Here is a 13,643-nt window from a genome sequence, read left to right on the forward strand (position 1 = left end):
AGAAGTCGGCTGGAATCAGATTATGTGACGAAGGGCCACTGGTAACTTACCAGCCGCACTGCTGCCGGGTCGCGGCGAGGATGCACGGCGCGTCACCGGCGGGGTGTAGTCGTCATTGCTGGACACATATAGTTATTTTAATAACGTCACTGCACAGTAAAAGGATTAAACTGCGTCTTATTATCGTGGCGGGATCCCACTACGTTTGTTGCCAAATACAATGCAGGACAAATACAATTAGCAACAGTTGGAGACATTTAAAAAGTTTAAGAGGTGTTATTCAAAACTAATTTTTGGGATAAAAGTGATATAGTATATAAACAATAAATTAGTCCACCTTTCTATCAAATTTCATCCATATTTATTCAGCTGTTTAGGAATAACAAATTCTCAACAACTAAATATACAAATTCTCACATTTGTTATAAGAGGATTTATGCGAAAGGACCTCCTGGCACATCAAATTTGTTAATTTACTGAGTTATTGAAAAGTAATCTTTATAAATTTTAATATTAGTCGACTATGATTTTTATTTTTAAATTAAAATTTCAACAGTGCCGTGATAGTATAGAAGTACACCATTTTATCTCTATTATGGATATTGAGTTTTTTTTAGGGAAACGAGCCTTGCCACACTCACACGTACGCATGCACGCACGCACACTAATACTCACGAACACACAGACACAGAGAGACGAGAAGAGTTGACTTCAAACTCTATTCTCTCTTACTTTAGTTACATAATAAAGTAATCAATTGTCATGATTACCTTGAGGAGGACGCCTGCGATGGATTGGAGTACACGACCCTGGACAGCCGGCTGGTGGCCGCGGTGAGCACCGCCGGCCGCGAGTAGTCGAAGTTCACATCCGAACAATGCTCGTAAGATTGCAGCAACACGAACAGATATCTGAAATTATTACAATCATCATCATCATCAGCCGCAGGAATTCCACCGTTGGACATGGGCCTCCCCCAAAAATTTCCAGATCGGCCTATTTTTAGCGGCCCGCATCCAGTGACCTTAATTATTACAATATTTGCTGTCATTTAAGAGACGATGAGACAAGCACGCTAAGTGTACCGGTTCGAGCTACTTCTCTGGTGTCCGATGGCTGACATATGTCATACTCGTGACCAATTTTGAACATATCCCTAACAATATGTTGATAAAACATTGTTAAACTTTTCGAGACTACAAAAATACTTCATTATTGGGCCGTTGTGATTGGCTAATATTGTTGTAGCCAATCAGAACGGCCTTTTGACTGTTCCCCACTTCCTATAAACCTGGGTCCATCCGTAGAGTGAAGAAGCAACTCAGTAGGCTGGCATTGTGTCGAAGGGCATGAGATAACCATCTTGCCATATGTTACTCTATCTGGACGGCATTGCGCTATCACCATGCCCAGTGCAGACACTTGGTGTAGAGCAGGGCGTGGTTGAATAAAAAAAAAATACCAACCCCAAAAACTCGGAGCTGTCGTGTTGATTATTAACGGTGAAGAAAGGCGGCTTGACGACCGTGAAGAATTCGTCCGGGTTCAGTTTGTTGTTGTAGGAGTACATCATCTTGGCGAAGAGGACGCCCATCTTGGACCAATACGGCACAGCGTTCATGCGTAGCATCACGTATGTGCTGAACCTGCAGTAGATCAGACGAATTGGATGAAGTATATGCTAAAATCGACGGGATTTTAGGATTATCGAAAATAAATCGTGATTTCTATAACCGGATATTAAATTAAACTCAAAGGTGGTTAACATTAAGGGAGTCCGCCGAAAGAACTAAGCCAAATGATTTTTGTAAGTAAAAAATATATTGCGCAGTCTTTATTTTATTATAGAATAAAAGTTAAGAAAATGTGTTTCATGAAGCACAACAACTAATGAAAGTGAAAATAAAAAAAAAATAGTACAGCGATATAAAACAAAGCTTTGTAAAATGAAAAATAGTGAATTCGCTGTTTACATAAATGCCACGCTGCAAGAATTTCGCTAATTTCCTTGAAAATGTTTCTCGCTGCAGTGTTATTTACATATCAAAATAATTAAAATATAATTATTATTCAGAGGTCCCGAATTTCAAAAAGACGGATTTGCCCCCATAAACCGTATAGGGGCACCGGACTATAAAATACCACATCAAATAAGCCATTTAAGCTTTATCATTTAAAACAACTTAAATTACAATAATTTTCTGTGTAATAACTTCAAGGAAGAGCGTAAAGATGTTTTAAATAATAGTTTAAATTTAATATAATATTTTATGTTTAACTTTTATTAATATTTAAAATAAAATAAAAAATATTAAATTCGCAACCGCATTCAATGAGATAAATAAGATTACATTCGAGATTTATTGGCTATAGTTTGATTATTTTAGAAATTCTCAATTTTACATAATACAACTCGCTACTACTGTTCCAATAATAGCGACTCTACTATTCCAATATGTTACAATATCAGCGTAAACGAAACATAATTCGCAAAAAGCAACAGCACTTTTCAATGTGAATAAAATTTTCTTTATACATTTAAAAGACAAATAATTTCGCAGCTTCACAGTTGTACACAGTTTATATATTTCCGCTTCAAAAGCAACAGACGTAACAAACTATTCGCTGTAGCGCCGTTGCAAAACTTTTTTCAACACACAATCTCGAATAACTTTCTATTGAAACAATGTTTCGCTGTTCCCAGTTTCTACTATTATGTACGACCTGAATAACAGAGTTGTCTGTAGCAAGTGAACAATTCGCTATGCAACACAAAGAAGTGCACCAAGCCAACAAAATTGTAACATAATACACATCTGTTACAAAAATCATACAAAATGGCACTTAAAAGTAAGCAAATTAAAATGATTTAGCGAAGCACACGCGACAATGTTTCAAACAACTTACGGATGATATGGAAAATTTAAAACTGAACAACAGACATTTACATAAATAAAGGATATAAAATCGATCGATTCATACTGTACTTCAAGCGATTAGCTGCACGAAAACCGGTGCAGTTTGCGTATAGTAATATTCTCGCACATTATTCATTAGCATGCTTCGTAAAAGCCTTTGTAATCTATGACACTGACAGGCAAAGTTGCTGAAGTATGAATAATAAATACAGCATTTTGTTCATTATTAAATTTCTTAACATTTGAAATGTAGCAGTATAAAAGCAACCAATTTTAAAGTTATAAAAAAATATATAGAAAATAAAATGAATTATGTATTTTATTTGAATTTTGAATACTGGCCAGCATTGTCCGCTAAATATTTAATAGAAAAACAATACTCACTGCCTGGTAACAAGCAGAGCCTGCATGACGCTGTTCATGTAACAAGTATTGCCAAGGTTCAGCAGGCCGACCTTCCTGCCGACAGGCTTGGGATGCACTGGGGAGAAGGTGACGCCGCGGGCCTTCCACGGCTGCTGCTGTTTGAACCTGGACCCGCGCGACGCCATATGGCATTCCAGGCACGAGAACTGTAATCACATCGTATCACGTTATTATGTGGCTTGGACTCTTATTTCTCATCTAAATTGCGCAATAGATTTAACAACATCAACAAAGAAAGTCATTCATTATTATCAACGTGAATATTTCCGTAAATTATAACTGGCAACACCGTTATCTTTTTAAACGCCCAAACCATCCTTTTTATGTTAATACAATGCTACAAAATGATAAAGGGACAAACAAGACTTTCAGAAAAGCGAAACGATCCTCTCCTAACAGTACGCGTCCACTTTGTAGCAATATCAGACAATACTGAGAAACATGGAGGAGCATGGTGTAGTATCGGCCGCGCCGTACGCTATTTCAATGGGCACCGGTTCGACCAACTTAGTAAGGTGTTGCACAGCGATCCTTTCTAAGGAACCATTACAAAATAAAAAATTTACTAACTAAAATTATTTTATTCCAACTAAAACAAACCAATCCTTTTTTTTTACGCGGGCTAAAAATGCGTTATGGCTATCACCACTTTGAGGGTCAATGGAATGATTATGTTGGTTTCACCGGTCTTACGGCCCAATGTCCGACACTCAGGAGTATCACATCATCCGAGCGAAAATTTGACCTAGTCCCTAACCCTGTATACCCTACACCGGCATACCAAACAAAACCCGTGATGCCTTCTTCGGCGGATACGGGACGGGAAGAGAAGCAATCCCTGCAAGACTGATTAAATTCACATCAATTTGACGTAGTCAGTCGTGCAAAAAAAAAGGGCGCGAAACTGAACCGGCTGGCCAGCGGACCACTGCGTCGGCGGATCACTTTTGCTTGCATTTTGCTAAAGATCGGACGGACGTTCACAATCGTTGAATTTCACAAGCTGTATTTTTAAGTTCTTGCTCTTGTGGTTATTACTTGATTAATTTGATTAAAATTGTTGTCTTTTAATAAATAAGTGAAGTTTTTGTTATAAGTTCCAAATACTATTTTAGTTTTGAGTTAATTGTCAAACAAATAAATGTTAAAAACGCTAAATGTGGGATTGTACCACATTTTGCCGCTATATTTCTAAACGGTGTACAAAATTAAAAATCTTCGCTATTAATATCTATTTGCTTGTTTGTTCGCCATGCCGATGATTAATTTATTAAAAGTAGAGCTGGCGAAGTCGTGAACGTTCTTCCGTTTCGAGAATTGAGCAACAACAAGCTTGAATCTGTCTGTATCTCGATTAAATGCGTTTGAACAAAGTAATTCGAGGATTCGCAATGCTGATAAAACCAGCGTGTGTGCTGAGGTGACATCGCGTGCACTGCAGCTACCCGCAAGACAACCCGCACGCTCGCTTGTACCCCCGATGCCGTGCAAGCCTGGAGGACCTGAGGCTGGAGGTTTACCACCAGCACCGCCTAGCGATGTATACCGCGCAGGTAGTGTGGATGCATACATTCCGCCATCCACTACCGATGTTGTTATGAGTGAGATGACAAATAAGCTAGTGACAGTCATGAAGGCGCTAAACCCGGTAAGATCCAACTATACTTTTATTTCGAATTTGAACCCATCCTTACATCATTTTAATGTTTGGTGCATTGAGGTAGAACATTTAAGAAACATTAACCGATGGGACTACCGTGCATGTTCAGCGCGTATAGGTCATTGTCTGAAGACTGACGCTCGCGTCTGGCTTAAGGAGTGGACAACTAGATAGCTCTCGGTCAAAATTCAAGCGATAGTTCTAATCATTGTGCCCGCGTCAAGTAGGCATTGCAAATATTCTTTTCATTGTTCGTTTTTACACCGAGGACTCTGTTAGTTTAGTTCTGTGTGACTAGTGTAAAAGACAACCCGAGGACTCTCTCTGTTACTATTTAATGACTGATTATTCTTATAACAACAAAAAAAAAATGTGTTTAAAAGGTGACAAGAATGAAATCGAAGATTACAGAACGAGTGAGAGCAACTCACACGGTCATCCAAGCCATAATATGGGCGAGGACGCACCTTTTTCAGGAGTGGCCGAATGAGCAAGGTGACGTGGTCAGTCGTGCAAAAAATAAAAGAAGATAAAGTGCGCGAAACTGAACCAGCTGGCCAGCGGACCACTGCGTCGGCGGAACATTTTTGCTTGCATTTTGCTTAGGATCGGACGGACGTTCATAATCGTTGCATTTCGCTAGCTTTATTTTTTGTTCTTGCTGTTTTGCTTATTTCTTAACTAATTTGATTAACATTGTTTAATAAATGAAGTTTTGTTATAAGTACTAAATAATATTTTAGTTTTGATTTAATTTAAAAAAAAATGTTAAAAAATATAGCAACTCTTCCACTGGCTCTCAGTACCAACCAAAAGGCAATCGCACGTCGAGAACTACACTTCGTCTGGTATTCGTGCCATTACCACTTTAATACAGCGGTTGCTATATGAGCTGATGGTCTTCAAAAGTGTGTGACGACTGTGCCGTATAGGGAGTGATCTTCTGGCCTCTCTTCATTACAACAAAACACTTACCTTCGTGCGATTTATTAACACAATATAAGAAGCGATTTCAGACGAGATTCCTTTCTAAAAGCATTAATAACCAAAAGGTGCATGGTAATAGTGCAGGATAGGCAATTTTAAAAGAGATCTCGTCTAAAATCCCAGATCGGGTTTATTAGTTCAAGGGAGACAATCTTTCTTTCTTTAATGCTATAATATGCATTTTTTTGCGGGAATGTACTTAAACACCGACAGAGCCTTGAGGAGAAGTTGTTTATAGAATATAAATTATTTCAAATCTATTACATTAACTCTAGGGAAGATAGATACAAATTGCGATCAAAAACTAATTTACAACGTAACAAATGTTCTAGTGACGAACTTTTGGTATGATTGAAAAACGTCACAGCGTAACGTCAAAAATTATGACGTAATTCATGATTTATCTAATAAGTTACTCTCGAAGTCTATAGCGGAGGCCTGTGCCCTATGGGTGCTGATGATTACGATGGTAAATATTACACTCGGCCAAAACTAAGGGCACTGGTTGCGCCTCTACTGTGGTAAAATAGAGTGAGTTTGTAAATGTGTCATACTAACCAGGTCCTTGTGCTTCTGTTTGAACGCTTGGCGCGCGTCCCCCTTGAGCTGGCCACCAAGGTTGTCCACCATCGACGTGAGGATGTCCACCACATTCTGCAGGAACTGGCGACTGCTCTGACGCGTGTCGGAGGCCAGGCTTGTGAGGACGACGCGCGCGTGCGGCGATACCTGTACAAATATCGTTTATATTTATCATTTTACGGCCCTTTTTAAGAAACTGTAATAAATACTTTGTTCGATCCATCGCAAAATTTGACCAAAAAAGAAATTTTGACATAAATAATTTTAATAGTGATGACGGTTTGTAACGGATATGGCGATAGGCTCGCCCCCTATCACATCATGGGATGGAACACGCTTGGCGAAGGTGGGTGCTCTGGTTGCCCTTCCGCATACCCCTTCGAGGATAAATGATTGATGTTGTGTGTACAAATGATTTATTTTGATTGGTTTATTCTCGAGATCGATCAAAGGTTAAGATTAGGATAGTTTATTGAAACCGTCCGTAGGTCTTGTTCAATTTTGAAGGGTGAATAACCATGCACAGTCAAAAACCAAGTGAATAATTATGCAGCTTTTATAATTGTTTGTTAAAAACTTGTGTACTACACGTGTTGAGTCTGCCTCTGGCGAAGTACGTGCGAGTGTCATTATAATTTTTAATATATATTTTTTCATTACTTTATGCTTTATCCCTACTTCATTAAAAGGTGGATTGCTGTGTTAAACTTAACACAACATAGAGGATGATTATTAATCAACAATTAAAAGTAAAAATCATAATATTTTCTACATTTACGTGTTTCCTCTTCTTAAAACTCCTCGAAATTGAAAAGGAACATTAGTGCGAATTGAAAAAGAACTACAATGAAGCAACACACTCTACGTCCATTAGCCATCGATTTTAAGTTAAAACAAAATGTAAATTAGGTCAGTTGAACAGTAAGCGAAGTATTAACTGAATAAATAATAAACACTGTATTATTGTGCCTTCAACAACCACACTGAGGACTTAATAAGCTAACTATACCACCAAGACAGTTGTATAAAGAACACATTACAAAACTCAATCTAGATAAAGAATAGGCTAAATTAGACACCAATTGTACCTCTTCGTTAAATATGTTTTAAAGGTGAGTATCGACAAGGCGACAATCAATATCAAACAATTTATTCAGTTAATGCCCTGTTTAAGATATATGTGTTCAGTACGTATGGTGCTAGAACCAACATTCTCAATACAGTGCACTTTTATATAACAAATTTGATAAGGAAAAAAACATTTGGTTGTATTGAAATTTTTACTAATGTATGACTAGGGTAACGTCCTAGATTTGCCCCCTATCACATTATGGGACAGATGTATGCTTCGAGAAAAGTGGTTGTGTTCGACTTACCACAATTTAAGGGATATATGTATAATTAATTTACTGGTAACAGCTTATTTGAGTAATTACTATAAGTATACCAGCCCTGTACAATGTATACTTATTACAGGTAACACACGTCTTATACTTTCGATTAGATTTAGGCCTCAATCCACCACGCTGGCCTACCCAGTTTGGCAGACTTCACATATTTGAAATTCTTAATTATGAATTCTCTATATTTTTCCATTTTTATCAGCATTAAAGCAATCAGTTATAGATATACAAAACGTATGTAACTTTGCTACTTTTTAGTGTACTTTGACTGTAAGCTCGTATTTGATTTTATGGATAAATTAATAAATACAAGACTGCTTTGGTGGCGTACTCTCGCGTTAAGATTGTAGCGCTGAGGTCTCAAGTTCAATCCGTTTAAAGAGCTATTGTTTTTTTTTTGTTTAATATCCGCCCGGGCTTGGAATTTATGCCTCATATGGCGACAGGCTTGTCCCGATTGCATCGTAGGACGAAATGAGCATAATGAAAATTCGGAGCAATTGCGCATTCACCCCTTAGAGATAAAAGAGTATGCACATTTTTATTGCAGTTGTACAATGAGACTGGAATACCGCTCCGTTCGCAAACGATACAAAAATTAGCAACGCCATACAAAAGCTTGAATTACAAATTGCTGCAAGGCGTTCTACTGCGCCCCTCACGCTGAGACCAAACATGATAAGCCCAAGTAAGTACGTATGTAGGTCCCTTACTCTATCTAGCGCCTCGTTGGACTCCCGCAGCGCCGGCAACACGTGGAACACGACATTGGCGGCCGACGGTCGCATCGACACTGGTTCGTCTAGTGCTGCAAACAACCGCCCCAGGTGTTCCACCGTCACCTCTATCAAGATGTCGAACCTTTCGTTCTCCTGCAACAAGAGGTTCATATAAATATGTATGCTGAGAGAGCTAGGACTGACTGCAGTATTGTGATTATAATGGAAGAAAACGTGTGCACAATTTCTGGAAATTTTTATATAAATTACGATTTTTTTTTTAATTTAAATTATCTCACATCGTCAAAATAATATAATACGGATAAACGATTCTACGTATCGCAAACGGAATACTCATTCCAATGAGATACAAAACATGATCTTTCAAGTATGCAACAAAATTAGAAATAATTTATTACGAAAAAGTTAATAGGGTTTCGTAAACTTATAATAAATAACCCATAATCACCTCTAAAGCCTTTATATACGCAACCACCCAGTTGCCGAGCGACGGTGTACCGCGCCAATCGTACACCCAAGTATAAAGGCAGGACAGTGCCGCCTTCAGACTGGCGCCTTGGGGGCTGTTGGCCCCCTGTTGTACCAGCCAGCGGGCGTTCGACAGCACGCCCTCATTGTCCAAACCGTCCAACACTACTAGCACTGCAGACGTCGCTGGGCTGGCGACGCTCACTGTAAACAACGGAGGAAAGTTAAATCTAGGTTTCCTTTTTAATTTACTACCAGAATAGAATGATTGTAATTTTTATATGCAATATGTCTGTTCGAGAAAAAAAAGACATACATACGATTCAAATACTGTAGAATTTATTCATATATGCCAAAGCCATATTTTCAACATGAAATTTCTTACGCCATAATTTATAAGTTTGTGAAATTTTCTCTAAAATTATTCTGATCTATACTATTGACAGAATAATAGTTGTCAAAACGCGGGTCGTTAGAAATTGGAACTCTAACTTATTGTACTTAGAGTACGCTTCGTTTATTCAAAGTCAGTCAATAGTATATTTAAAATCAACCTCATAAAATATTAAGGGACCCTCACAGCTTCTGAGTAAATGGTACTCCACAAGATTCATATTCTAATCTAAGCTAAGAAGAATACTATCTACATTAGCTGTTCAATAAGATACTGTTTTGATCTCTGTCCGATCACGTCCGATTGCCGTCTCACCGGAATATGAGAATAAAGGAACAGAGAGTGCACCTGTGTATTGCGCATACACTTTCGAACTATAATATCTCCTGCTACTTGGCTGATCTCCGTTGAGATTTGCCGCCGAGGCCGAAATTCGGTTAGAAAAGGATTAATAAGATTACTAGTCAATAAAATTAATGTGAATGTTGTAAAACTAGCCCTAAGGAAATTTGAACTTGAGGATTCTGATAAAAATGTAAAATCATTTTCATTTCTGAGGTTTCAATGTGGTAGATTATTAAATCACCGCTTCCTTTCCACAGCGATAACATGTTCCTAATTAGAATTTGACTTATTTCAATTTTGCAATACCTACTATAATCAAAATAATTGTTAATTTCGACTAAAACTCGTAGAACACTCGAGATCAGTAGTGATATTCTGTATGACAACGAGCTAGCTTCCTATAACATTAACTGTCATGTCCCTCGACGACGGAACGAAATAAAGCACCATACGCCACGGGTGCACTTCTTAAAACTGTTTATATTTAAAACAAGAGCATAGAGATAGAATAAGACTGGACATTTGCATGCTATTTGTTTAAAGCAAAACTACGTTTATTTTATAACCATTTTCTGAAGCCGTGTTTTTTGCAAAAAAATGACTATTATTATAAGGTACTCACGAGGATCAGAAATCAGCGAATACAAATGATCTAACACCGCGGTAATGATCTCGTGACGCAAGCCGCTGTTCACAGCGTTCATTACACGCAGTAAAAAGGTCTCCACAGAGCGCAGCAGACGCCACAAGCCCTCCTCTTGACCTGTCGCTGTGGCTGCAATTGTAATGGTGCATTAACATCATATTCACAATTTATAAAAATATATATATTAAACAGGTTATTTCAATAATTGTAAGAAATTAACAGTGGGGGGTGCTTGACCCCCGTATTGGTAAGTATATGCGATCTGCAATATTTGTTTTGGATCTGGACGTTGTCGACTTTACAGCGTCCATTCCCAGGATATCTTGGGAAATATTTATTCTTCATGAAAACATAATCGTATAATAAAAGTAAAAAAACACTCACTAAGACATTGTACTATATCTTGGCAATTTTTGATGAGCTCATTCGGGCGAGGTAAATAAATAAGCTGCTCATTCATCATTTGTAAGTACTTCCCAAGCGCCTTGAGATCCAGCTTGCTGTCATTGTCTTGGCCGAGTTCATTCTTCTTAACAGCCATGTTTCTGCAATATGAATGGAAATGCATGAGCACCGCTTAAAGAAACCAACCAGACAACACACAAAAACTTTAAGAAACTAAATAAAACCAACATAATGTTGGGTTGCAACAACTTTAATTACTATTTCAAAAAATAATACAGTAAACAATTTCAATGGGGCCTGTATTATTATTTTACAGTATTTTGAAATTTAATTTCCATGTTCAAATTACAGCACATTTTTTTTATATATGTTATTCATAATAACATACAACCTGTAACATATAAATGTATGATTTGTTTCTAACAATTCTAGTATGCTACAAGTCTAAAATTGTTGTGTATATAATTTACTAAGTCATTTTTGTTAGTTTTTTTTACATATTTGTTGTTAAAAAAATTTGCTAATAAATTACAATGATACATTTTTTAGAACTATTTTAAATATCTGAATTTTTAAATTTATGCACGCTATTTTAAATAATATGTATATAGTTTTCTTATTGTTTTTTTAGCATATTCTATATTAGACAATAATATATCAAACTTATGATTGTTTTTTTAAATGTAAGGCTTTTTTGGGAAGTAGTGTGGCAATCAAATAATAATAACAAAATTGAATAAAATTATTAGCCGGGATAGGTAAGGTATTTTGAATGACTTGTTAAAATTTCTCAATATTATAATTTAGAATAAAAGTACCAAAACTGCACCTGAACTTAGTTGATGCAATATATATCTAGATATAGCCTGACCATCAAAATAAAAAACTTCACCTTGTTGTGGATCTGACAACATTAACTTTAAAAAGAAAAAACAAAAGAAGGACCCTCAAGGCAAGTTTTTTTTATCTTCCCGGTGAAGCTATACAAGAATAGACAAAACATATTTAGTGGATAGTAAGTTACTCTGACGATTCATGTTATACAATCAGAATACATTTACCTTATTATAAACTAGTTCCATAATTCTCTCTTTTACATGTGGTATAAAAACAATTACCAGGGGGAGTTGAGATAACTTTATCTTTACATAAAAAAAATAAAAGGCAGATTTCACTGATGTATTGTTAAAGCTCGAAGTTAAAATATAGGCTTAATTTTATCCTGGGAATTAATAAATATCCTGGATCACGTTTCCACGCAGGCAGAGCCGCGACCAAAAGCTAGTTTGATAATAATTGTTAAATAACTTAGTATTCTAAAGTTTTAAAATTACAGACAAACCAAAAGCACACATATTCCATGGTCAATATCAGAAAATTAAACCGTGACCTTTTGCTGACATTTACTCTATTAACATTATATTTTTAGACATATCTATGTTTTTTGTTCTCTAACATCATTATATACTGATATATGAGAGATATATTTTAATTGCCATAGTCAATGCAGAATGCTAATGGTAATCAGTGAAATCTATTATAATTAATGTATCATGTTGTACAGTTAAATAGGGGTAAGATAGAATAAAGGAGTGAAAAAAGCAAAATTTATACAAAAAGTGATTCCAGACAAAGAAACTAAGGGTAATCTAAGCAATATAATATACAGGGTCATTTTGACAATGCATTAAGTACTACATAAAATCACATCTCATCTTTCTGAAAATAAAACTTTACAATAAGTTACTCAAACAGTAGAAATAAATTAAAAAAGTGTAAGTGTTTAATGAAATAAATATCAATAAAAACTACAAAATGATTGAAAAGTAAAAACAGAATTTTTGGTGAAAATATTCATTATTCATGGATAATTTTTGGCATAATATTAGCAGAGGTTAAGACAAGTATGAAATTAACTCAATGTCGAAATGACTATAATTAACATAAATGAGTTCTATTGAAACTAACATTACATACAACAGTATTGGTAGTATTACTAAAAGTATTGATAATAATTTATATTTGGATGTTTTATTTTCTAATTCTGTAGCTTATTTTAATATACATTAGGAATTAGTCTTCAATATAAAAAAAAATATATTATACTATTGCAAATGTTTATCATCACATGAGCATATTCTGGTCAAAAACGATAGAGTCAGCCATCTTGATTTTACAAGTTCAATTGTTCAATCAAGAATTTTATGTTCATAATCGTCAAAGTTTGATATTCCCCAAAATTCTATTATCCTCCAGCACCAATTTTAGGAAACTGCTAGGAAATAACAAAGATTTTTCATATAAAGCACCATAACAATTGAATTAGTCTTCAATATCTTTGTAAAAAAATATTTTATATGGACATAAATTTCCGAAGATTGTCATTTGTATGGATTTATACAATGTTTTCCAGAGTAAATGCTGTATTTTTAAGCACCTGAACACTTGAACTGAGAACATGAGAACTAAAGTTTATCCAAACCATTAATCTAATTGATGTGTTGTAAAATAAGTGAAATAATCATAAATGAATTTAGTCTGGCAATATATTTTTTAACTTAACCTTAAAGATTTAATATACAGTCTTACTTTTAAACAGGTTTTAGCGTTAAGAGGTGCTTAAGAATTGCTTAAATATCATGCAAATACATCACCAGTTTCCTAGTTTA

General features: G+C 35.9%; 1 protein-coding gene across 5 annotated transcripts in view; it reads right to left on the reverse strand.

Annotated features, from left to right (window-relative positions):
* LOC115455301 (ubiquitin carboxyl-terminal hydrolase 35-like) overlaps window positions 1-13,643 on the reverse strand; it is an 18,516-nt gene continuing 4,873 nt past the window's right edge. For all 5 annotated transcript variants that reach the window (XM_037443791.1, XM_037443793.1, XM_037443792.1 and 2 more), the window contains exons 2-10: window positions 10,954-11,114; window positions 10,546-10,698; window positions 9,165-9,388; window positions 8,690-8,848; window positions 6,550-6,720; window positions 3,303-3,490; window positions 1,467-1,646; window positions 771-911; window positions 1-118 (exon numbers count right to left, since the gene is read on the reverse strand). In XM_037443791.1, coding sequence (XP_037299688.1) covers window positions 16-118; window positions 771-911; window positions 1,467-1,646; window positions 3,303-3,490; window positions 6,550-6,720; window positions 8,690-8,848; window positions 9,165-9,388; window positions 10,546-10,698; window positions 10,954-11,114 — 1,480 coding nt within the window. In that variant the 3' untranslated portion in view covers window positions 1-15. The remainder of the gene's footprint in view (window positions 119-770; window positions 912-1,466; window positions 1,647-3,302; window positions 3,491-6,549; window positions 6,721-8,689; window positions 8,849-9,164; window positions 9,389-10,545; window positions 10,699-10,953; window positions 11,115-13,643) is intronic.

The sequence above is a fragment of the Manduca sexta genome, chromosome 27 (assembly GCF_014839805.1).
Source record: "Manduca sexta isolate Smith_Timp_Sample1 chromosome 27, JHU_Msex_v1.0, whole genome shotgun sequence".
Lineage (NCBI taxonomy): Eukaryota > Metazoa > Arthropoda > Insecta > Lepidoptera > Sphingidae > Manduca > Manduca sexta.